The following is a 24213-nucleotide window of genomic DNA, read 5'->3' on the forward strand; positions in this document are numbered from 1 at the left end:
TTTTCTTTTTCTTATTCCACCATGAACCTTTATTATAATTGAATCGATTTTCTTTTGGTTCATTTCCTTTTAGATTTATTTCAGCTTTAGTTTTTGCACATCAATTAGAGCTCATAATGTATTTATTTTTCACTGACAAAAAAAACGTAGGCATATCATGTTTTACTCAATCAAGTTGTTTTTCCAAATACATAAGTACTTATTTAGAGAGCAGTTGGTGTTAGCTGGGAAGCTTAAGGAGGTTATTGTTTGTCTTCAAACAATTGTTAAACATCTTATGAGAAAATGTGTGCTTTTATCCATAGAGTCTGTGTGACTGTAGATTTGTTTATGGTAACTGTTGGTCCACAGTCTGTTCAATAAACTAAAGAAATGTAATGCAAAACAGTTATGAACTATTACACTAAACAATAAACCATTTATCATGGAACAAAAGAGCTTTGAGGACACCAGTTTGGTTTTCTGCTCTACCCATTCCAAAAGCGTACTTAGCTATATAGCAACTATAGGTACACCTTTTTAATCTTTGTTTCATGCATTTACCTTTGGTTGAGTTTGATTTTTTTCCATCAATGGCATTGTGTGTAGATTAGTAATGTGATTTAAAAAAAAGTAGTAATGTATGAAAACATTTAGTTGCACTCAAAATGATACCTAGTTTATAGCAATTTTCTTTTCAGGAACTTTCAACAGTATGTCGCACTTGTACTCAGCAAATGGTCCAATTTCATATATTGAGGGTGAACATTAAAAGCTTAAGACAATGCTTGTTACTGAATATCTGGTGAGAATTTGTTTAGAAAACATGTTCAAAGACAAGACAGACATTTCAAACTCAATTTGTTTTTCTTGCTGTGGCTAAGTGAAATGAATCAATTGTGTAACAAAATATTTTATTATTGTTGAACATAATACAACAAATCAACATGAACAAAAGTTAAATCACTCGCCATGACTTTTATCCTATGAACACATGTAGTGATTTCTATACAAATGACCAAAAACAATGACAACCAAGAACAGCATCATAAAATCAATGTTTCGGTCAAACACTTGGCTGTTAAAACAAAATAGTGAACTTGATCCTCATAATGTTGAAAATAACGGAAAAATATAAAGGATACAAGAAAATCCATAAATAAAACTACCGCAATTTTTATTTCACAGAACAGTGATTCAACTCATTTTATGAATGCAACATCAGGGATCTTGCCATCCGCCTGGAGAGAGAGAAAAAAGCATGTCAGTGCTTGATATAAATTAGCGTAGTCGCATGGAAAAACAGAGATGCACCATAAACTATTATATTACCTTTAACTGAGTGAAAACTTGCCCAGCTACTTCGAAATTCCAATTATTGTCTTGCAGACACCTTAAAAAAAAAAATGAACAAGTGTTAATATACCTTAAATTGAGTGAATTACATGTCATGCAACATTGCAAACACTACATGCACATAAATAAGGCTTACTTTTGGGACCATTCCAGGTTCATGCCAGACTTCTGCGAGAAGGCTGTGAGCATCTCCTGGTGCGGTGCAGTGAGGGTGGGGACGGGGCTGGAGGAGGGAGTTGGAGCGGGGGCGACGAAGGCTCTCCGGATCTCCTCAGTTGTGGCCATCCGGATGAACATCTGGTCGTTCACGATGCAAAGACTATGGCACAGAAAGAACCAAGTTGAACGAAAGAAAGATATCTCATGGTGGTGAAGTAAAGTGATTGCATGACTTGAGGCAAAGCAACTTTATTTGTATAGCAGATGTCAAACCTTTTGACAGTGTGTGCGCTTACATTAACCCAACTACAACACTAGATGGCAGCATCATTCTAAAACTGTAAAATTATCTCAATGCAAAACCAAACTTCAGTCTTTGGATTTTAACTGATAATAAGCTAGGGTTTCTGTTCTTCTTATTTGCAAAGAGAGCTCAAATAATGTCTTACATTTTATTATCTTTCACATCATGTAAACATAAAGCTCATATCTTTCCAGATCCAGGTGAAAAAAGCAGGTTATTTTCTAGAAGATCCACAACTGTGGTTACTCATTTGTGAATGACAAAAGGGAGATGATACATCCCACTAACCTTACCCGTTATTCCCTGCTGGGACTGTGACAAAAACCCGGGAGAAAGCCATGGTCGACTCTCGGGATTTACCATCAACAGCAACTGAAGAACAAACATGAGAAACATTAGCAACAAAAACAAACATCACTCATCTTTACCGTGGAGAACAAAACATAAAAACATGATTACCTTACAACTCACCTTCTTTGAAGACTCCGCTCACTGTGAAGGATAGTAGTGTGTTCTGCAAATGGGAAACATATTTGCAGGTTTAGTACAGATACATGACTCACAGTGAGAGAATAAGGCTAATGACAGGTACTAGCAGAGTCTCACAGAACCAACATGATCTCACCGTGAAGGTGTTCACGTCGACATTGAAAGAGGCGATGTCGTGCTGAGTTTTGGGCAACTCGTTCAGGAAAGCCACCACGTTCAGTCGTGTGTGCTTCATAAGTCGAAACCGAACCGCTAAGAAAGGCAAGATTCAGAGAAGGAAACATTAGGAGGAATCACAGAAATATTCAGTGTCAACCATCAGATGCCATCTTAACAGCTCAATAGATGAACTCACTGGTGTCTTTGATCCTCTTCAGGTTTCGGGTGTCTTTGTGATACTCCCCCAGACTGCTCCTAAAACCAGGAGAGAGGGACAGATGGAACAAATGGGAATACTTCAGAGACCTATATAGAGGTGTCATCAGGGAAATTATGGTTGGAAGACAGCCAGAATCATTTAAACAACAACAACTACTTTGGGTGTGTTTTTACCTGGAGGGGTTTTGGGTGGAGTAAGGGGTTGTCAGGGATAACGATGCTCCATCATGGTAGGCATCCAAGAGTGCCTGTCTGTCCCCGGAGTCGTATATACTGTAGTACCTGCAACACATGACACGTCTCTTGACTTTGTTTTTTGTCTGCTCGTGTAGGTCATTGTCTTGCCCACAAACTGTTTTCTGGAACAGGCACTGGCTGTTATGAGAAGATTGTTTAAATACAGAAGTTAGAACTCACTGTTGCAAAAAGCGAAGGATGAGGACCTTGATATCATCAGAGCCGAAATAGCTGCCCTGGATTGTTAGGTACATAAAGAAGATATTAATTGTTTTGAAACCTGAAGGGAGATGTTGAAGAGGTTGGCAGGAAAAATACACAATGTAATAACGACATAAAACAAGAAACCTTGCAAGGGGGGATAGTTGTGGGGGTTTCCACATCGAATCCAATTGGTGCGGGGAGGTCATGACCATCCTATAAAAGAAAATGTAAAAAAGGAGAAAATTAATAAGAAACACAAGAGAAATGATCCCTAGCGAATATTATCCAATTTGTTATAGTTTTCTAAATGTTTATCTATTAATTGCAACTGTATTCCTCTATATCAACACCAATCAAATTTTTACTATTTGAATACTACTTGCAATTCTAAGCGGAATCCTTAGTTTGAAAACACAACAGTTTAAATTAAGTACTCTTTCTAACTTTCAAGTGTTTGTACAATCCCAGAATATGTGTTTCACAAAATGTATTTATTCCAATTAATTGCTGGATAAATACTGCAGACAGACCCTAAAACATCTCAGTGTTGTGAATGTCGGACATGATTCACAAAATATTCCCAATAGCACTTGGGTGGGTGATTATTGAAAAGGGATGAAGTGCGGAGATGGACGTGTTGACTTACGAGTTTTAGAAGCCGGGGAAACCTCTGCCGCACAGCACTGGTACAGAACAAAAATGAAGAGAGGGTTATGATCAGAACTACACAACACACAAATAAAATCATGCTCATTACTGATGGTAGTACTTTCAGTCACTCCTGCTGACCAGTGTAATGTCATTTTGTGCCTCAGTTTATGTCATTAGGCTGACGATGCATTTGTAACTAAAGCCAGTGGGGTTTCATCTTTACAAGTAATGATGGACTATGATTTACGCTCGTTTCATTTCTTGAGTTTCATGCTACAAGAATGATCCCTCCCCAAAGTGTACTTACCAGCTGGTATACTCACCCTCTCCCCCAATATGGAGACATAAACAGATCTGACATAGGGAACAATACAAGCACACTTTTCTAAGAGCACACACACACACACACTCACACCACAGACCCATGGTCTAACAGACTGCGCAGGAACCAGCATCCTTTTTGAATTAGTAAAGTAAAGAAGTTAGGCATTACTGGGAGAGAGGTGGTTACCACCAGTGTTGTGTTCCCCTCCCCCCAAACTCTGGCCATGTGCGGGAGCAGATGAGTCTACGCCACTAAAAACAAAAACAACTCTGGGGGAAAAAATATGAATTAAGATTTACACAAACACAGCACAAGTGACCTATAATTATTTCTAATCAGTAACCATTAAGGCTGTTGGCGTGTAAGCCAGTCATTACCAGAAGGGAAAGTCAACCTGAGAAAAGAGCTGAAGGAAAAAGGAAAGCAGGCTTCAGAGTGAGCTGAACGCAGCAGTCCCACCACTCATCCTGGTTTCTTCCCCTGCTGCACACACAAAGCAGCTACACATCTTTTAGACCATCAATTTTGAGGTAAAGGTATTTATGCACTAGCAAGGACAAGACTTCATGTTGCAAGCTTTAATTTGAAAGCTTGATTTAGGTCAACACCTCTGGTTACAGAGGGACATGAAAATCATTAAACATTTGGACTGGAGAGATAATTCCTGCTTGTCTTTTTGTGCTTTATATTTGAGCTTTTCTGTACTGGTCACAGTCGTCCCAAAGAGAAAGAGGAACTGTTTTCACGTTTCTTTACTGGGCAAACTGGACCTCAATTTCCAGTTCAGAACACGTTTCCCTTTGAAGTCGGCAGTTGCATTATCGTACTCTCCACTTCATTCTCTGAACAGCAGAGGCCCGTTTCCGTCCAAAGAAGACCAACTTATTCGAAGACAGAGACTGCTTTCTCTTTGGCCCATTGCTGGTCATTGATAATGACACGCATCCCCCTCCACCTCAGCCCAACAGCTTTTTCTGTAGAGCCCCATCTTCTTAATATCTTCTTTTTGTCTTTTCAGTGAGTCAGAGTTCACAGGGGCTGAGGCCGAGTAATCGTGACTGTGCCTGCCTTAGGTCGTCCCGGGATTTTGAGGTGGGATCTTACCCGTCATGAGCTATCCAGCCTTCCATACTCGCCTGATACAGTGGGCCGCGTGGGCAAAGGTGCTACAAGGGGAGGGGAACTCATTGTTTGTGGCTTTTCTTTGTTTCATTCACTTTCAACTGTAGATTGCCTTCTCTTCATTAAAAGTACCTACACTGTTTTACAGTACTGCTCAAGAGATTGCCCTGGAATCACATTTTTGAAAGCAGTAAATTGTATTAAAGGGTTGTCAAGCTGAAGGTGGTTTTTTTTATTGTATGTTTTTTAAGTGTTTCTGCTAAGAGTTTTATATCTTTAGTAGTGCAATGGTGTTTTAAAGCAGTTTCTGGGATAACAAACCAGGATGTCAGGAGAGGAGTGCTGGGTAAAGCATCACCGAGAACCATAAAAGTGACAAAAGCTTGAAAGTGTGTCCCACAGAGAAGATGGCTGTTAATACTGGAGAGTTTAAGTAAGCTGAAAAAGATAACAAGTCTCTTGTGATTGAGGTCTTCTCAGCAACTTTTGGAAGCAAAACAAGTTTAGTTTTGAGGGCGAAAAGGAAATGCTAAATCACAAGTTGGAAGGAGCATGTAAAACAACCCAAAAATAGAATGCTCTGAATGGATTAAGAATGAACACGATTTTCATTTCGCCACACTTGTATAAGAAATAAAGTGAGTTAATGGGGAACGTTAGCAGGCTATGATTAGTCCTGAAGTGCATCCTCGATTGTTAGATTACAGTTTCAGTAATCGTTCAGGTATCTCAGAGACGCATACAAAGGCTTGCTTGGTTTTCTTTTGTACATGCTGCTGCATATTTTTGTCATACACCCTCACTTACACACCCTGTCAGACCACTGTTTTCCCTTCATAAAATCTTCTACCCTCACCCCCTAAAAATCGCTGACTTACCTGATGTATGAGGCCTGATCCTTGAAGAACTCGCACAGAGGGTTCCTGTTCAGCCACAGCTCTACCAGCTTGAAGCCTTTCACCTTGTCCAGCTCCCGGTCTGTCTTCAGCTAGAGACGCACACAGAAACAGAACAAGTTAGCATACGGGGGAAATTAAAACGTAAGTCAGGTTTAGGATCTGGTTTTTATTCTCTTGATCAACAGTGGCCAATTTCACCTCATTGTGGGAAAGGTTGAGGGTCTTCAGATTAGGTGCCTTGGAAACCAAATCTGTGAGTTCATCCAGTTTTTGAATACGGTTGTTACTCAGGTTCAAGCACGTCAGCTGAAAAGAGATAGAGACTTGTGTAAGCACATTCAGTTTCCCTCATCACCTTAACAAAAAGGAGCTATGACCAGCACCTTTTTAAGGTAACAGCAAATAGTGTATCACTCTTTCCACCACAATGAATATTTAAAAAAACACCTTCCATGTTAATTTTACCTCGCTTATGTTTTCTTTAATGATCTTGATAACAGCTACCATGTTCGTCTTCCTATTCAAGATGACTTCAATGTTCTGGGACACCAGGTCTGTAACATAAAATCGGAAACAAATTACTCAGCATATACATGAAAATCATTTTCATTGTAAGTGAGGTCATAGTTCTGCAAGGTTAAATTTAATCACCAGATTGGCGGTATCATCTTAGCATTCTCAATGTCAAACCACACTGTAGTGAGCATTCACAGCATACTTATTTGTATGTGAATACCATAATGTTTTATTAGTTATTTCTGAACATTCCCACCTGTATATGAACTTGTAACAACTGGTTAAGTATATATATAAACATGGTTAATATTTTTACCAGGGTCTGTTCGGATGTTGTTTAAGTCCAGAGCTTGTTGGGAGCCATCAAAACGTTTTGCCATGCATTGCTGTGAAACACAAAAAAGAGAAAAATGTGAGAAGCCAGATCTCAACCGAAAAATATTTGGCACAGTGAATAGAAACATCCTTCAATATGTTTTTAATGGGTCGGACAAGCGCCTTCAGAGAATTTGTTACTTTCTCCTGCTCACCTTCAGATGCTCCAAGTGTTCAGGCTTCAGATCAGTCTGGAGGAAGGATGGTGGTGCACTGGGGTTGACATGAACTTCCACCTTTAAAGGAAAACAAACATTATGTAGCATCATGTCAACATGATCTGATGATGCACACAACAAGAATGTTCATTAAGGAAACAAACTTAAAAAAAATACATTTGTGTGAGAGTTCCACTATTAACACAACATACCTTATATCCATCCAAGTCTGTGATCTTGTGAGAACATTTGTGCAAAGCGTTGGCAATAGAACAATCATCCACATAAAAATGGGCCCTGTTATGGTCAACATGGTACTGGACAGAGGGGAGTAGAAGGAGAAATAATTATAGTTTATTTCATTATACTTTACTTGAAATGTGTAATCAATAACGTAATAGTAATAAAAAGCATTGCTGGACCTCACCTGTACTGGACTGTAGGGAACCGTACAGATGCTCTGAAGAGCTGGCAATAACCATTTCTTGTCATATTTTTTTCCATGTGGTATCTGCCAAACAAACAAAGCGATTATAAGGTCTCATTAAACAGGTTTTGAGTCAGAAGCATGGAAAGACCAGTGCACACTGTTATAATACGCACCGTTACTTTATACCAGCCTGAACGGCTTTTCCCTGCTCCGTTTTTGCCTCCACCTCGCTCTCTTCTAAAGCTGCCTCCCCCTCTCCCACCTCCTCCACCTCCACCTCCTCCTCCTCCTCCTCTGCCTGGTCGCCTGTCTCTTTCAAAGTGTCGGTCTCCTCCTCTCCCAGCGGGTCTTCCATATGGGGTGCTAAATACAAAACATTGAAACATTTCTCCTTTAGTTGGTGTCACCAAATCGTTCACTTTTCCTTTTTAGGCTCTAAGACCTGTTTGAATGTGCATCAACTTCATGCCAGCAACCAGAAAAAAATGAATTCCAGAGGTATATGATTCTCAGTGGTTTGCAAACTGTGAAAACTAGTCACACTTGTTTTACTTTCTTTTTCTTTGAATGACTCTAGTATCTTAGCATGCCTCTAAGCGGTTGAAACAGATCCAAAGAAACTAGGTCTTTTGTCTGTTTGTCACTCACTTTACATTAAGTGCATAACAAAAAAAATAGCTTCTTTTCATTTAAAAAAAGGTATTGTTGAGTATTGTTAAACTAACACACACATGGTTGGTCACCCTTACTTACAATCTGTTTTGAGAGCTGTTGTCCTGAGAGCTGTCACTCATAGTTACATCTACGTCAGTATCGTCAAAACGAGAGCGTGGCCCAGGACCCCCGAAGTCTCCCGAGTGGCTTCCCCGTTGCTGGTCCCTACGGGGCCTGTCATATGACCGAGCCTTGTGTGGGCCTCTTCCTTTGCGGCTGCGAAACTGTGGTCCAGTTCTATCATCGTGCTCTAAAAAAAGTGAAAAGTGTTCAAATATGAGTTATATTTGAATTAAAATGTCACACCACGAACATACTCAATCAAATAAAAAGAATAAACATATCAAAATTATACAACATAAATCAAAGATGTCTAGGTAAATATGAATGTATGGAGTCATAATTTCTTATTCTGCTTGCAGTTTAAACATATAAATGAGTTATCTATAACATCTCAAATAAATAAAAAATCCATTCCTTATTGACCTACACATTAACGGTATTTAATGAATTATGTTCAAAGACTATAAGCTATGCTCTAGTATAACAATAATAATAAACTGTAATAATTCAGTTCTGGGTAAATACTTTTATCTATTAGGTAACATTATTAGATCTCAAGGATGAGCCTAAGTTTACCTCCAAATACCATGCAACCAGTGCTCCTGACCTCTCTCCTCACCATAAACTCCCCTCGGTCTGAAGAAACACGGAACAAAAAGCACAACAGATGCGTGGTAAATGCTCAAGTAAATAGCTCTTACCGTTGTAGTAGTTTCCTCCGTCCGCCATATTTCTGGAAACGCGTTAGATAAAATAAAAACCACTACAACACAGCACTTCGGGGGGAAACACAACAGGGGTTCGATTCTCTCTTTGACGAACCAAAAACAAAAGGCTATGGAAGAAGTAGTTTCAGAGAAGACACAATGGCGAGCACAGTGTTTGCTGATAGCATGTGGCAACGCTAGCTAGCTAGCTAGCTTCTCCTTCGGTCTGGTCGTTGAAAAGACAGCGGAAATAAAACGTTTTACACTGTCTCTTCCGGGGCAAGAACACAACGCGGCGACTCCAAACAAAAACCTATTGAATTTGGGGTCGAATTGTTAATACACTCACACAATTAAATGCATAACAATACAATATTTGAGCATGGCTAACGTTATCTTTGATATAAGTGGTTAGTTCCAGCTGATGAAGTGTTACTGTGAAACCTACGTGGAAAAGTTCGGTCCAGTGAACGCAGAGACATAATGAGGGATGTCCAGCAACTTAGTTAGATATTGGACGACATTAAATAAACTCCAATGCTATATTCAATGTCCCCATTTTGCTCTACAGACACACGGATGAAAGCTGAGCAGCATTCAACCCAGGGTTCCCCCGTTGACTGTTATGGTAACCAACGTAGAAAGAATAACAATAAGTCAATAAACAGCACTTTTCTGCCGATTGCCTTCAGGTTAGTGTATTTGTGAATGTAGGAAGCCATAATGGCTCATTATGCTTTCAATTTATTTTTATTATTATTAATAATAAAAATAATAATAATAATAATAATAATAATAATAACAACACATTAAAAAATACAATCTCATTAATTAAGTTCTGGCAAATATTTGTGTCAATAAAACCCTATTAGATCGCGAGGGTGAGCCCGAGATATAATTCTACCTCCAAATAGCATTTACTGTTATGTTCTTATTAAACATTCATTTTAATTCTATTCTCTATCCATAGGCGCCGATACCGTGGGTGCTTCGGGGCCCGAGCACCCACGGAGATTGCCGAGCACCCACGGAGATTTAACCGCACACACGGAGATTGTCGAGGGTCGGGCTTTAAACTTTTTAGAGCACCCACCGGCAGAAACATAAATCGGCGCCTATGTCTCTATCAATGTTTTTAATTTACTTTTGTACTTAATGATCTCCTATGTCAATGTTAGGCATAAATGCACCAAAGTAAATTCCTTATGATTCTAGTATTTATTACTTCTCATAAATATACAGGTACTACATTCATTTGGATATCTGTGTACTTTAATTGACTACACTACTGCTTATAAACATCTTGTGTATTTTGCCAAAATACTTGAAAAGTAATAGTACAGGCGGTTTCAACAAAGCAGCTATACCAGCATCACTCTTTGACAAAAAAATAAAGTCATTTGAATTTTAACAATTTCAATACATCTTTGAATTGAAACAATCTGCATGTTTAGGTGTTTTCAACTCCTGCACTGAGCCTTCCCATTTGCCAAAGGCTTCAGTGGTGTCCCTTTTCGTGACTTATCGCCAATCTAACAGTGGGCCTACACAGTTTGGGCTCTACAGCAGTGAAAGGGCCAATTTTACTTCATTTTTTATATATGCATTATATTCAACTGGTAAACCATGTCGGATGTATCCCTATCGATGTATATGTTAACTTCCTAATTACTCGAATTTACTAAGCAAAACGACCTACATTTAGGCTACACAGCTATGACCTTAGATATAAATCAACCAAACCTACTGTCATCCAAGACACGTGTCACGACAGCTAGGTTTGGGTAGCTTCTCTCAGATAAATTCACAAGATCCATCCGGGAAAACTCTTCAGGCTCAGTCTTCGGGAACGTGTCAGGAACATACAGGAAAGCATTTAAAGAGAAAGATATCCACGTGGTCGATCACTTGCTTACAACTTCACCAGGTCAGATGAGCGGTAAAGTGTTGCTAAGCTAGCTAAACGGTTAGCTTAGCACGGAATCCCGTGACAATACCCAACAGTATTTCCCTAACAATTTCTACTAACACGGTAATAAATATTATATAGATTTTATAGGCAACAGTTGTCCCTGTCTGTGGTCCCTGCTGGTTTCGTCAGACTGTACCGCTAACTTTTATCCAGCACGAACCAAATCAATCGCAGCCATCTAGTACCACTTTGCACCCGACTGGATCACGCCGGTGTTGCGGCGCTTTTTAATGTGCCGGATAATTTGACTCGATAAGGTAATGCCATCCAGCCCTTTCGGCTCCAAAACGGCTCTTCTTTTAGTATTGCTTCTGGATTTGATGATATCGTTAAAATTTAACAATTTGTTGATCTGTGATTGAATCGAGTACACCTGTATCTCCAAATTCATTTAATCTAATCCTAATACATTTAGTTATTTCAAGGTACCATTCCATGTTGTTATAATAATCTGATTGTTCTTCTGCAATATATTGAAATATTCAGTCAAATGTATACTTAATAAGTGGGATATGTCACCCATGTATAGATATACTATGTTACTAGTACTTCAATCTATTTGAATGTATTTGTATGTTTTATTTTACAAAACATATATGAATGTAACAAAGTGGGGCCCCATGGTAAGGAAACTGTTCACCTATTTTATCAATCATGACTACCAACCAGAGCAGTATGAGATCAGTTTGTGTTATGGCATCCTGTCTGCGGATCAGTGAGGACAAAGGCAAGCAAATGGTTAGGCCTGTCTGGCATTTAACAAAGGATGGCTATGAACAGATTACTTTCTAATTCTTTTATTTTAGGCTGTACATCCTTCCACTCCCTGACGCCCATCAGGTTGAGGTAACCCCATCAGATCATTGTATTTGCTCGGGCATTCTGAGTTAGTTGCATACACATGGTCCAGGCTTCAGACACCTGGCCTCCCTTGAGTCTGCTGCCAGGTCTGGGCATTATGCCACTATTGTGGGCTCAGTTTCTCTACATCCTGGAACATGCCCGTCCGCACATCTGTTCTCAGACACAGTCAGAGAGAGCCTCTCACTTTGTATGCACTGGGCCTCATACATATGATACCAATTTTAGTTGTAGAATACTCATAAAACATAATTTCCCATTTGTGGGAGCAAACCTACATCATGACTAACACAAATATTTCTTAGCTGTATCTGGTAAATACTTTTTATATTTGGGTTTTCCCTCACCCATGTTGATTATACATGTTGTCTCATTCTATCGATCATTACAGATAAAGCATGTTCACCTGGGTCTATTCGATAAGTCTTTTGAAACAATAAAAAACGGAATTGTTCAATGTTTTCAGCCTCCTTCATGAAAAGTTGCTGCTTTTCTTTGTTTTATAAAATGTATACTGAATATCTTTCGACTTACGAATCAAGACATTAAATACAGGCTTCCATTAGCTTGGACTGTCTTTTATATGATGTGTAATATAAGTGAAATTAAATTAACTATTAGAATGGTTATTTGTACAGCCTTTAAGAGGAAAAATAACAAATTGACCTGCATGATATGTAGGTTAAATAGTTAAAATCCTTAATTAAAGCGTAATCATATTTTTATATCAATACATTTAGTATGTATTTTGTTTATGGTATTTGGTCCTTTACAAATATTAAGATAGGAAACGAAAAGTCTTTAAACACTGTCTCTGCCTTTACGGTACATGCCAGATGTACAATTTACAGACAACCATCACAGTAAATTTCCATGGATATTATTAAATGTATACGTCGTTATTCCTCTTCCCCAGCCTTTGATGGAAGATCCCCCATAAACAAATCCTCATCTGCCGTGCATCCTCCAGATAGTAAATCAAACGATGCAACAGTTCAAAGTGTAACAGTAGTGATTTGACCATCTGATACTGAATATAGTCTGTCAGTCTCCCACACAACTCTTGATGTACTTCATGCAACACTCTGCTCTTCTCCGCAGCTCTCCTCCTGCTGAGAGGAGGCCATGCTGATAGCCTGGCTCAGAGAAGTGATGAGGGACATCAGACCAATGAGGTAGCCGTCTTCTCGGCTCCCCTCGGCCCACGGGATGTTGTGTCGGAGCTCAAGCCTGTCAGGCAAAGGGGTCGTCTTCCCAAAGTCTATCATCCACACACTGGCCTTGCTGCTGTGGTCGTGGACAAAGAGGAGCGAGCTGCCAATCACCTGATTAGGTCAAACAGATATCACATTTATTCATTTAATAATGTAATAAGAGCATAGACCCCTCAAGACTTCAGAGATCTTGTTTTCAATGAGCGCCAGGTACTAAACATGGAGATTAACAACAGTTTAAATAAGATACAAAATGATAATAAAGTATTTAAACATCAGCATAGCAACATCAACAAGGACACAGTCTAAATATAAGGGTCCTGCCTTAATCCTGTTTTACACAAACTATAGCTTGAAAAGGATGAACATAATAGAATACAATCATTTTTATAATAAAGGTAAATAAAATCAAAATGAAGAACAAGTTGGTTGAATATCAACAAGTAAAATAGATGAGGAATATGTAGATTCAGATCCCTTTATCAATTCAATTTGATTTAAAGGGGTAATTTAAATGATAATATTTGTCTCTGAGTCAACCTCATGTGTTCGGAAAAACAGTGAATTCTTCAGTGCTTCGCTCAGGGCCAGGAGTCTGGAGTGGTACGCTTTCTGAGTGCACACATGGGCAGAAGTGAGATTTAGCAGTCACAGATACTACATAACAGGGTAAAGGAATAATGTTAGAGATTAAACATTAAAAAAAAAGAAAAGGAAAGGTAAATTGGGAGGAGTAGGATTTTACAACTTCAACTACAAACAACTTAATAGAGGTCAAAAAGCGACCCTTGAAATGTAACTAGTGTTTAACAGACAGACAAAACTGACCAGGATATCCAGCTGACTCCGGGTGAAGTAGAGCATTGCCTCCGTAACCTTAGCTAAAGTCAGAATTTTCTTAAAATCCCGTTGGATACTGCCATCCTCCATCTGAGTCACACAGAAAACATAACCAGCTGCACAGGCATGTCACAAAAAAACAATCCAGGTAAAAGGGCATTTTTTCCTAAACGCTCCTGCTGTGACGCTTTTTACCCCTACCATGATGCCCTCTATCCTGAAGCCTAGAGTGGATGTAGAGCTGGTTGTATCCCTCCACTGAAGGTATCGACTCTTGGTCACTGCTTTTTGTTTGTGTTCCTCCACTGATGGAGCGGTAGGGTCTACTTTCACCATCTTCTGGTACATGTCACTCCGAAGGGTGACCCTAGTCTGGGCTTTTGTCACCTCCTCCTCCTGGTATGTCCTGAGAAAGAAAGCGTAATGTTTTTAAAAGCACTCTGCTTTCACCACTCAGACCCTCATGTGATCTTAACCAACTATTTACTACAATTATTGATTGGTGTTTAAACGCCTGCAAGACTGACACCAATGAGCAACTCTAGCAGGCATAAGGCAAGGGATCCAAAATGTCACTGGAAGACACATGTACCAATAAGAAAGAAACTGCAAATACAACCACAAAGAAATGTATTACGACTAAGAGATGCTAAGCACCTGCGAGGAAACACAAATGTCTAGAAGGGGTTAAACTACACAGAGACACAAAACAACTACAAAACAAAGATAAAGCAAATCAAAATCTGCTCCTATTTAAAAGAGATGGTACTGCCTTTTCTATGTCTTGCTGTGTATGATTTAGTACATGTGGTCACCACTGGTAGAAAGACAAATATTTGCTCCATAGCCTACCTGACTCCCATCTTGCAATCCATGATGACAGGTCTCCTCAGGCCACTCAGCAGATCCTCCAAGCGGATGTAGCAGTGCTCCCCTCTTGTGACGCAGCCGTGGTACTGTGGGACGAAGGGCCTCAGCGCATCTCTCATCAGGGAGTCCAGACACTTTGCCTCCACTTCACAGTACAGTTTCAACACCTCCCCTCCCTCACTCAGCTGGAAATTACCTGGTGATGACACTAGGAGTATTAGCTATCCAAATGTGTTTAATAAAACAAGAAGGCCAATGTCATAATTTGTGGTGTTTTTTCCTTTTAACTTTAGCTAAGCTATTGCAGTTTTATATTAGATCTATATTTTATTTGATGAGAAACCTTTACTAAGAGATTGTTGAAATGATGAAATATGTTGTTGCATTCATCTACACCATTTAAGTGGTCAGATCTTTTCTCATATTCATCTCTAAACTTGAAAACAGTAGTTTCTGAGTACTTCTATGTGTCTGTTTTGGGTGAACATGCCTTGATGTCCAGCCAGCTGGACCCAGGAGCCCTGCCGCCGCAGAGACCAGTGCACCATTGTCAGGTAGGTCTTCCAGGAGCGACTCTAGGCCCAAAAGAAGAGGCGATTATGTTTAAATCTTTATGCAAGGTCAACAGGTAGACACACTTTTGCTAGTATGCATTGTATTTGAAGAGGAAGATAAGATCTAAGTCCACAGGTTTAAAGAACACAGAGAAACACATTCCCCTGCAGGTAGTTCAGAGTTCACTCTGGAAGTGGAAAGGCCCAAGGCCTGACCAGGAACTTGATTTTGTGATGATACTGTGTGCTGTAAAAACAACAAGGGCTTGATCGTCAGCGATTGGTGCTACGTTATCTAATCATTACAAATAATGATCTAAAATCAGCCCTGATATGGGACAAATTAAAAGTAGATTCAAGTCACATTGTAAAGGATTACCTGATCATACCGTTGAATCCAGCTTTTAAACATGGCAATTTAGATTTTTTATAGGCAGCCTATGTAAGGGTCATTTCATATGAACCATTTGAGGACTCCACACAGGTCTACCTCACAGCAGTAGTAGGAAAAGCACAGGTCTTATTAACAATGATAGCTCTGTTGTAATATATTAATATTTTCCCAATAAGATGTGACGGTGACCCAGCATGAAAATCACCAGGACATTGAAACTGAAGCAGCTTAATTGTCTGGAACCATTACTCATTTAACTATTTACACATGTGCTTTTGCAACTGTGACCATTTAAATAACTTAAATAGGCCTATAGAGATGTTCAACGGTGTAATTTTAAGGCTCGCCACATTATGAAAGTATATCTCGGACTGAGTCATTTCTTGGAGCTCAATATATGGTACAAACACCTATAAAGTCCTTTGTGCACATCTAAAACTGTTAGTGCAGTGTCAGTGTGTTTAGCTTTTACAAAAAGCGCACACCACGACAGTTATGATCTGTTTTGTATATACTCAAAGCAGCTGCTACCAGACCAAAAAAATAAACAAGGGAAGCAAAGGTAGACTAGAGCATTACATCATATTTAACATCCTTCCGTTACAGATGTTTTTTCAATCCGTAGTGTTGATACTTTGGTCACAGAGATAAAATGTTTTAAAGATGTTAGTTCTCCTTTTTATGTAGCGCTCTTTTATTTAGTCCAGGCTTACTATGTACAACAATGCAAATACTGAGAATATCTACTCCCTAGTCCTACTCCCACTGCCTGCTCCACCTCTACTGTCATATCTACAGCAGCCGCAGCCAGGCATGCAAACACCATTCAAATCTGACTTTGTCAAAGTCCTCTTTCAAGCCAATGCAAATCAGCAGGACCACAGGTGTGAATGACAGTTGAGAATTGTAGTTTTATTAAGCCTTTGCCATGGAAGGTGCAAAGACTGGGCTCACAGATGCAACAAACCTGTTAAACTGCATCTCACCTTCCTGAAGGCCCTCCTCTTAGAGCCAACATCTTCTCCTTCACTGAAGACATCATCGCTCTCTGCTGAGGAGAAGTTGATGGAGGAGCCGGAGGAGCCGGAGGAGGAGTGCAGAAGCTTGGAGAGGATTGGATGTGGAGAGGACCACTGACGAGTTGTGGAGCCCTCTCTCATTCCCATTAGCTCTTCGGGCTCTCCATCCCCCCTCTCTGGGGTTTCATTGCTCCCCTCGATCTCCCCCTCTGCTGATCTCTTAGTCCCTTCCTCCACTTCTTCAATCCCAGTTTTTCTACCCCTGCAGTGTTTCCACTCGCTGTCTGTGCCCCCTTCCCTCTCCCATCCTCACACTCGCTCTTCTCTTCCACTCTTCTTTTCCCACTCCATCTCTCCAATCCATCTGTATCAACTTCATCGCTCTCTCCCACCCTTTCCTTCCTCCTGAGCTTCCAGTGTTCCTTTACTTCATCCCTTGCGCATCTTGGGATCAATTCAATGTCCTCGTTTCTTTCTGTGCCTTGAAAGACGTCATTCCTGTCTCCCCTCGTCACGTTGCTAGGCTCTGGATAGAGCTCATCATCCCCATCCCCGTCCTCTCCAAGTCCACCTATACACTGATTATAAGGGGGGAAGCTTTTTGTGGACTGGAGTCTGGGTCTGGATCTCACTTTGACCCTCCTGCAGCTACTAGAAGTCCCTTCTCTAATTGTTGGATATTGGTACGTCTTATCTGATAGTCTGGCAGAAAAGTCATTATCCATTGTTGGCTGGTTCTCCGTCTCCATCTCCAACCCTTCCATGTAGTTATCATCTGTCATCATGTCCATCTCCCAGTCCAGTGTGTGAGCATAGGTGTGCGCCTCTACTCCATGAACACATGTGCTTTTACAAAAACAGGGAAATGTTTACAAAAGATGCACAGTTTTGAATATGTTTAAGGAAATTAATTTACAAGTCTAAACTCCTATTGAACACATCCTCCACAGCAATATTTCTAAGCTTTCTCCAAATTACACAAATGGAAATATAGAACTACAAATGATTGCATGTGGCTAACTTACCTTAGCTTACATGTGTCGGCCACCTGTTAGAAAGCGCTGTGATCTCTGTGCGCTACATCCCTCTCTCGTTCTCACTGGTGGTGCAACATTTTTGCATGCAGTGACGTCATTAAGTTTCCAAAGCTCCAAGAGGACATCCAGGAATACGTCAGATAGCAGGATGGAAACATTATAACATATTCTCCAATTATGAGAGTGCACTTTGTGTGTTAACTTTTTAGGGGCAATATTTTCTGAAAAGATTCAAACAAAAGCCTGAGGAAACATTTATTTAAGGTTTTATTGCAACAGTTTACCTGAACGTACCTAAGAAAGAATATGCAGCCATTACTAAAAACTAAATCAGTATTTATATATTTCTTGTAGTGGAAAGAAGCAAAAACAGGGTTTGATGTCCAGCCAGAAGTTTTGAAACATTTAACATCATTAATTACTTTTATAATTCTAATATTTCTATTGTGAAAATGTGGATTCTCATCATACTTGCATTGAGATAAGCACACAAACTTTTTCAAAATAACAAAACATCACAATATTTGTGAGGTGGACAGTTAGTAAAGAGATTATGGAGTGAGCAGGTTCTAAGCACAGAGTGATATTTTTGCCAGAATGACAGTCTTTACATTCCAAATAAAACAGTTCTACAACATTGCATTTCACACAGCTGCAGCTGATGGAAAATAGTGTTTCTTGAAATAAGACAATAAATAACAATTAAGGCCTTTAATCAGATTATTTCAATAATGCATGTTTTTGTATGTATTGGTATACCTATTTACTTTCTAATGTCTTTTTAGTGAATATTGTTGAATTGTTGCATAGTTTTGTATTGATCTAATCAAAAGTGTAAAGTATTAAAAAAGTCACATTGAGGATGTGTATGAAGTGAAACTGTTGAAACAGTGTGAGACAAACACAGAGAGGTTCAGAAGTCTGTGGGTGCTTTCTGAGTAACTTTCAGCCTTGTCTCTCAAGTATTCATCCTTGCATCTTTCTACTTATTCTTTATTAAAGGTCTCATGTAATTAAGTGTGTGGTTGAACCTGTCTGTTCTACAGCTCTAGGTTGTCGCCACAGTGCAGATGGGGTCTCTCCGGCTTCAGTTCTGTGGGGTCATCAGAAAGGGACCCACCATCTCTGCTGTACCTATCGAGGGATATATTCCTTTAGTCATTACCAAATGACTTATGCAAAAAACTTAAATAACATGGACATTCTCTCAGCATGTGGTTTCATACCTTCAGCAGCATCACTCTCATCCTCTTGGTGGTTGTTCTGACCACCATCTGTTCTGAGCTGTAAACAAGCAGAAGAACATGCACTCAGAGCTAATTGAGTCTGAGACACAACACCCAAGATGAATATATTTCACACTATCATTGAACACCAAACTCATGAAGTGTGCAGCCCTGCAGCTGCAGCTGTCTGCAGAAACAGCCTCTTCTCTCACCTGCACTGGTGCCCAATCCTCTTTGAACAGCAGCTTCACATAGCTGAGGACGAAGAGGAGACTGAGGAAGAAAAAGTTACTTGATATGCCCACCACGGCTGAGAGGAGGGGGAAGTTGAACAACAAATATCTGATAGAAAAAAATAAAAAGATTAAAGATTCATTATAACTTTTATTAATATATCATAGAGTATATATGTTTTATTTAGACATGCACAAAGAACTTGATATTTTTTAGCAACATGCAGGAACTACACTAGACACTATTTGTAAGCAGGAGCAGTTTAGTAGATATAAAACAGTTCCTGCAGGAAATCTAATGTACGTTAGAGGGTCATTGAGCTTGCTCTTCTTCAGTGAATGTTTGTTTTCCTTATATTGTGTCTTAATATTTGTCATTGTTTACAAATGATGCTGCTTTGATGCAAGTCAAATGTCAGACTTGATCCGACAAATAATTATTATAGTATCGTATCAACTTATCAGATGTCATTTTTTGGGGCTTTGAACACCAATGGCCAAGTGACATTTAGTTCCATTATATTCAAGAGAAGGGACAAATGTTCTCCATAGCTCCAACTCTGTGGAACTCTAAAAGGATTGACATTAATACATGTGACTGGGGTTGACTGTGTCTCTTTAATAAATCTGTTTTTCTTCTTGTTTCATCATTATATATGTACTCAGATCTAAATTAAAACATGGTACAGATGTTACCTTATACCAGTGAAGTGAGCATGTACGTAGAGTTGGGATGAGTAGATCTGCACTTTGCTGGAGAGGATCTCAATGATGGCAGAGGCCGATGGGAGATACTATACATATGAAGACAAACCTTTTAGTCGACAAAACACATGACATTTTTTAACACGTCAATAAAGCAGTCCAGGACTCACTGGGTCGTCGGTGTAGTCTGAGAAGAGCTCCACCTCCAGCATTTGTTTCTGCTCAGAGACTCCGGTTAGAAAGGCCGGGAAGAACAGCAGCGTGCCCAGAGACCTCAGCAGCTCTGAACGGTACCGCAGCATGCTCTGTTCAGCAGGGCAACACAATCACAGAGACGTAGAACTGTCAAGAATTTATTTCAGTCTGTAACAGATTACATTTAATCAGGATTACTTAATCAGATTACATAAAATAAGAACCTCTCTATCAGCTATGACATAAACTGAGAGTATATCAGACCAGACCACATGAAACCTAAGAGCTTTTCTTCATAAAGAGCATTGCTATTAACATATGAAAAGCTTGTCACACATATAGAGTAAACACACATGCAAAATCTTTACCTTTGCGTATAACTCAATGATTTGGTTATGTTTAATGTTTAATAAAGGTTGACAAAAGACTGACGTCAGTGGACTCCCCTTGTCTAGTGTTATAAACTGTATTAGTTCTGCAAAGTCCTTCTTTTGTTTAAACATTTTGTGTTGCCTCAGTTCTAGGCTAGGTTTTAGGTTTCTTTCTGGCAGTGTATGTGACTGAGAAGTCCTTCCAATAAACTATTTTGTGAGGGTAATAACACGTTATGAAAAAACAACCAAAAATGCAGCCTTTAAAATAAACCATATGAACACCTCTTTAATAATGTTTGAAGTCCAAAGAAGTAGTATTTATAAAAGCACTGTTTAGTTTTCTTTTTGTAAACACTCTGATTCATTTAAGTCAGAGATCTCAAGCTGCTGTAGGTTATATCCCATTTCCAAGGAACACATTTCCACATAAATAACAACAAAAATAACAACAACAATAGAGAAAAAGAATGAACTGGGATGCAAATATCCGGCAGTACCACCAATGCTGGGGGCTTAAATATGACGTGTATCCCTTGTGTACACATCATATTTTACTGGAAGATCTGTACTACAAGAATCTATTTCATTTAACAATCATACATTCACATGTTTGTCTGGACATCTCCATCACCTGAGCACTGAGATCACCTTCTGTGGCTCTGCAGCAAGCACAAGCAATGTCATCTAAACAGGTTGAGTGATTAAAGGTTAATGTGCGTGAGCGCTGTACTCACAAAGCGAGAGCTGGAGGCGAACAGCAGTTGTCTTGCCTGAGAAGTACACAGCAATGCAACAGTGAATCATTGTGCATGAACTAACAACAAAGCATTATTTGATTTAATGCACACATGTGGAGTCAACAAATCAACAACTCACAGAGCGAGCAGAGGAGGCAACCTGCCCTCCTTCCCGAGAGAAACAGGTTGTCTTTATCATGAACATCCCCAACTCCTGATTGGTAGGAGAGTCGGGCATGTCCAGCTGCAGAGACATCTGATAGGCCTGGCCAAATGTCAGCACCTGAATGTACATTTAAAAAAAATAACACTCATGGGAGTAGGGATAGATGCAGATACACAGACTGAGGCAGAGACACATTCATACATACATGTTTGCTATTCCTCATCAGAGAAATGTTGGCCACTGGATAAGAACATAAAAAAGAGGCAGGGGATTCACAGTCTGTCCTGTAAACAAAAATTTGAAAGAGTAAGTAAGAGTAAAAGCCAGAAAGAGAACATTACCAGACATAAACTACAATCTGTGTTATGTCTGATGCCAGATATAACATACACACCTGTAGTGATAGTGTACAGGTGTGGAAAAGACCGCCTTGGGCATGTAAGAGTAGTAGAAGCTGCCGTATAAAAAGGCTGCAATCCATAGGAGCAGAAAGACAATGGAGAACAAAGCAAAGCCCCGAATAACTATCTGACGGGCACGTGATATCCATGTGACGACAGCATCCTTGAGCCCCAGCAGCGCCCCAACAATTAGAGGTGAAGGATCTCCATCTCCTGGACGCATATCACTGTCTTTACCCATCATATCTAAAAAGAAAATAACAATTAGAGTAGATAGATTTTTTTTTTAAATACAAGATCAGTACAGAGTTACCTTGAACAGTTGATAAAAACAACATTAAATGCATTACATTTGTTTTGAAAGGCAAAAGTAAGTTTCAAGCCTGGGCGCCTGTTGGCAACCCCTGTACAAAGGCTACTTTTTACATAAAAAGACCTTTACTAGCAGACTACTTAGACTCTGAATGCTGCCCTCTACTGCATATCATGACCCTGAAGAAAAGACCATTCAAATTTGATTTGCAGTCCAAAATATCACCAAATGTCATGCCATTTCAGACCTGCACATTCAATTACTTATTTTGATTTTTTTGTTGACCATGTTGATGTCATACTTTTAGGATGGAAGGAAATTATTTGGTAAATTTTTCACTGGAGTTCAGTAACATTAGTGGTCGATGGTTCTATCCTCTGACTTGATTGGGAGCTGTGAATTAATGGTCAACTTTCTGATTTTCAGGCCAGAAGGCTCAAGTCCAAGTGAAGTCATGAGTCATCGGTGATTAAGTCAAACTTGGTCCGCTACTGCTGTGTTATTTCATGGAAAAATGTGGTTGAGGATTTCATGATGTCAGGAAACAAGCACCACTTGATAGCACTGATGGCTGTGAAACCACTGAGTCTGATCTCAGTCACAAGCAGAGGCCTTTAGGATCAGATGACTGAAACCATCTGTGTCAATAGTCAACTGCCGCTCTGACTTCATTACTGACAAGAAGCAACTAAGAAAAATGTAAAAGAAATCTGTTTGTTTTGACAAAATATGTACTGTATAATATTGTTAGTGGATTGATGGTTTATTTTCTGTATTTGTATAGGCTGTTAAATTTGTCATTTCATGTAACTTTAAGTGATCAAATATAAATACAGTAGCCAAGTACATTTTCATGCCATTTTCAACTTCTACTCAACACATTTACGAAGAAGGAAGAGTTTATGTTATAAATAAAACTAAATCTATGACAATGTACAAATAGAGATGAGCTTGTCAATTGAAGGAAAACAATTTCAATACTTTCAGTGTCAAACATTTCTAGTTTCCAGCTTCACAAATGTGGATTTGCTTATTTTCCATTTTTTTATTATTTTATCATTCATTTTGAGTTTTGTAATAGTGGTTAAACAAAAGAAGCGTTGTAAACGAGTCACAGCGCCATCTTTCTGCAATAGGCCCTTTTACTTTCAATTCTTTACATTTTCTTGACTATACTAACTGTCCATACTTTTACTTAAGTAACATTTCAATGCAAATCAAAAATGTGTTTTGTCTTTTTAAATATCCATGTGATATTCATCAGCAACATGCCTGCCACAGAATGATCTTGTTATAGAAAACTCACCTCTGGCCAACTGTGAGAGTTAGGAAATCACTTCTCTTTTCCCTGAAGCGTCTTTATCCACAGCTTGACCCTGTCTGGATTAAATGTTGTGATCCTTCAATAACTTCGGCTGCTGAAAAAGCTGCCATTGGACGGGTTTAGTCCATCCCACAAGATGAGAGATGATCTGCCAACTGGAACAGAGTTCTTAGTGTTAACCCGTGACACTGACCATAAGGCCAAGCCTTGAACAGTGTATAAGAACTATACTTCATATTATTAAAACCCTATATAGTTTATATTTAGGGGACAAAATAGAAGAAGAAAGAGTAAAATTACAGAAAATTAAAGCTACTGATGTGTTATCAAAAATACAATGCTAGCATCTACTTGTTTTGGGATTATTACAATTAATTTATACATTGCCTTCTATGGCAATGTTGGGTGATCATTGGACCTCATCTGAAACTTATATTTCAAGTTTAGGGAGTTTTCCTTTTAAACGTCTATAGGATAAATCCCCAATTATCTGATTTTGACAATAATTCAGCTACTGTGAAAGAACTTATGCCATATTTTGAATATTAAATACCTGAAGATGGATGGATGGAAGTTCAGATACAACAATATGTTAAAGATTGATACTGGCTCTTATAAAATGAAGGAAAAAAATAAAGAATCAAGAAAACAGCAGATGTAAGAAAAGCAGAACAGGTCAAATATAATCCATCCAGTAGGGGGAGACATACCT

The 24213-nt window shown here is 39.2% G+C and overlaps 3 protein-coding genes and 1 long non-coding RNA gene across 6 annotated transcripts; 1 reads left to right on the plus strand and 3 right to left on the minus strand.

Annotated features, from left to right (window-relative positions):
• Window positions 1–876: 876 nt before the first annotated feature.
• Window positions 877–11152, minus strand: nxf1a (nuclear RNA export factor 1a). Its single transcript, XM_063876508.1, has 22 exons — window positions 10814–11152; window positions 8936–8995; window positions 8336–8546; window positions 7756–7945; window positions 7580–7663; window positions 7365–7469; window positions 7150–7230; window positions 6936–7005; window positions 6569–6657; window positions 6302–6409; window positions 6083–6192; window positions 3753–3789; window positions 3251–3319; window positions 3083–3138; window positions 2840–2947; window positions 2643–2701; window positions 2424–2539; window positions 2270–2312; window positions 2092–2170; window positions 1472–1654; window positions 1312–1372; window positions 877–1220 (listed from the first exon to the last, which is right to left on the minus strand). The coding sequence occupies exons 1-22, from the start codon at window positions 10881–10883 to the stop codon at window positions 1182–1184; spliced, it is 2028 nt and encodes a 675-aa protein (XP_063732578.1). The 5' UTR covers window positions 10884–11152; the 3' UTR covers window positions 877–1181.
• On the plus strand, window positions 10991–14998 carry LOC134859796 (uncharacterized). The gene is made up of 3 exons (XR_010165161.1): window positions 10991–11295; window positions 13001–13232; window positions 14837–14998. It is a non-coding gene; the product is annotated as an uncharacterized LOC134859796 (long non-coding RNA).
• si:ch73-22a13.3 (inositol-trisphosphate 3-kinase B) lies at window positions 11820–17858 on the minus strand. Of its 2 annotated transcripts, XM_063876510.1 has the most exons (8): window positions 17816–17858; window positions 16758–17636; window positions 15314–15398; window positions 14806–15019; window positions 14155–14359; window positions 13942–14043; window positions 13654–13725; window positions 11820–13224 (listed from the first exon to the last, which is right to left on the minus strand). In XM_063876510.1, exons 2-8 carry the CDS (start codon window positions 16935–16937, stop codon window positions 12973–12975), a joined length of 1110 nt encoding a protein of 369 aa, XP_063732580.1. In that variant the 5' UTR covers window positions 16938–17636; window positions 17816–17858; the 3' UTR covers window positions 11820–12972. The 2 variants fall into 2 exon arrangements, with proteins under 2 accessions (XP_063732580.1, XP_063732581.1); XM_063876511.1 differs by lacking the exon at window positions 13654–13725.
• A 219-nt stretch (window positions 17859–18077) lies between these two features.
• Window positions 18078–23612, minus strand: LOC134859403 (seipin-like). Of its 2 annotated transcripts, none has more exons than XM_063875872.1 (10): window positions 23484–23612; window positions 21858–22110; window positions 21669–21747; window positions 21437–21580; window positions 21295–21330; window positions 20162–20296; window positions 19983–20080; window positions 19266–19326; window positions 19054–19111; window positions 18078–18961 (listed from the first exon to the last, which is right to left on the minus strand). In XM_063875872.1, exons 2-10 carry the CDS (start codon window positions 22106–22108, stop codon window positions 18915–18917), a joined length of 909 nt encoding a protein of 302 aa, XP_063731942.1. In that variant the 5' UTR covers window positions 22109–22110; window positions 23484–23612; the 3' UTR covers window positions 18078–18914. The 2 variants fall into 2 exon arrangements, with proteins under 2 accessions (XP_063731942.1, XP_063731941.1); XM_063875871.1 differs by having other exon boundaries at window positions 19266–19395.
• Between the last annotated feature and the right edge of the window lie 601 nt (window positions 23613–24213).

The sequence above is a fragment of the Eleginops maclovinus genome, chromosome 23, assembly GCF_036324505.1.
Source record: "Eleginops maclovinus isolate JMC-PN-2008 ecotype Puerto Natales chromosome 23, JC_Emac_rtc_rv5, whole genome shotgun sequence".
Lineage (NCBI taxonomy): Eukaryota > Metazoa > Chordata > Actinopteri > Perciformes > Eleginopidae > Eleginops > Eleginops maclovinus.

What these genes read in the sequence shown, in the direction of transcription:
- LOC134859403 (XM_063875871.1), bottom strand. Translation starts at nt 22,108, where the DNA reads ATGATGGGTAAAGACAGTGATATGCGTCCAGGAGATGGAGATCCTTCA. An exon ending in CCTGTACACTATCACTACAG is followed by an intron (nt 21,748 to 21,857) that starts GTGTGTATGTTA and finishes TTTTGTTTACAG; the next exon opens with GACAGACTGTGAATCCCCTG. An exon ending in TGAGAGTGATGCTGCTGAAG is followed by an intron (nt 18,962 to 19,053) that starts GTATGAAACCAC and finishes ATCCCTCGATAG; the next exon opens with GTACAGCAGAGATGGTGGGT.
- nxf1a (XM_063876508.1), bottom strand. Translation starts at nt 10,883, where the DNA reads ATGGATCTTGTGAATTTATCTGAGAGAAGCTACCCAAACCTAGCTGTC. An exon ending in TCCACCCAAAACCCCTCCAG is followed by an intron (nt 2,702 to 2,839) that starts GTAAAAACACAC and finishes TCCTGGTTTTAG; the next exon opens with GAGCAGTCTGGGGGAGTATC. An exon ending in GAAGAGGATCAAAGACACCA is followed by an intron (nt 2,540 to 2,642) that starts GTGAGTTCATCT and finishes TGCCTTTCTTAG; the next exon opens with CGGTTCGGTTTCGACTTATG.
- si:ch73-22a13.3 (XM_063876510.1), bottom strand. Translation starts at nt 16,937, where the DNA reads ATGGGAATGAGAGAGGGCTCCACAACTCGTCAGTGGTCCTCTCCACAT. An exon ending in GATTGCAAGATGGGAGTCAG is followed by an intron (nt 14,360 to 14,805) that starts GTAGGCTATGGA and finishes TTTCTTTCTCAG; the next exon opens with GACATACCAGGAGGAGGAGG. An exon ending in TGTTTTTCCGAACACATGAG is followed by an intron (nt 13,225 to 13,653) that starts GTTGACTCAGAG and finishes TGACCTAATCAG; the next exon opens with GTGATTGGCAGCTCGCTCCT.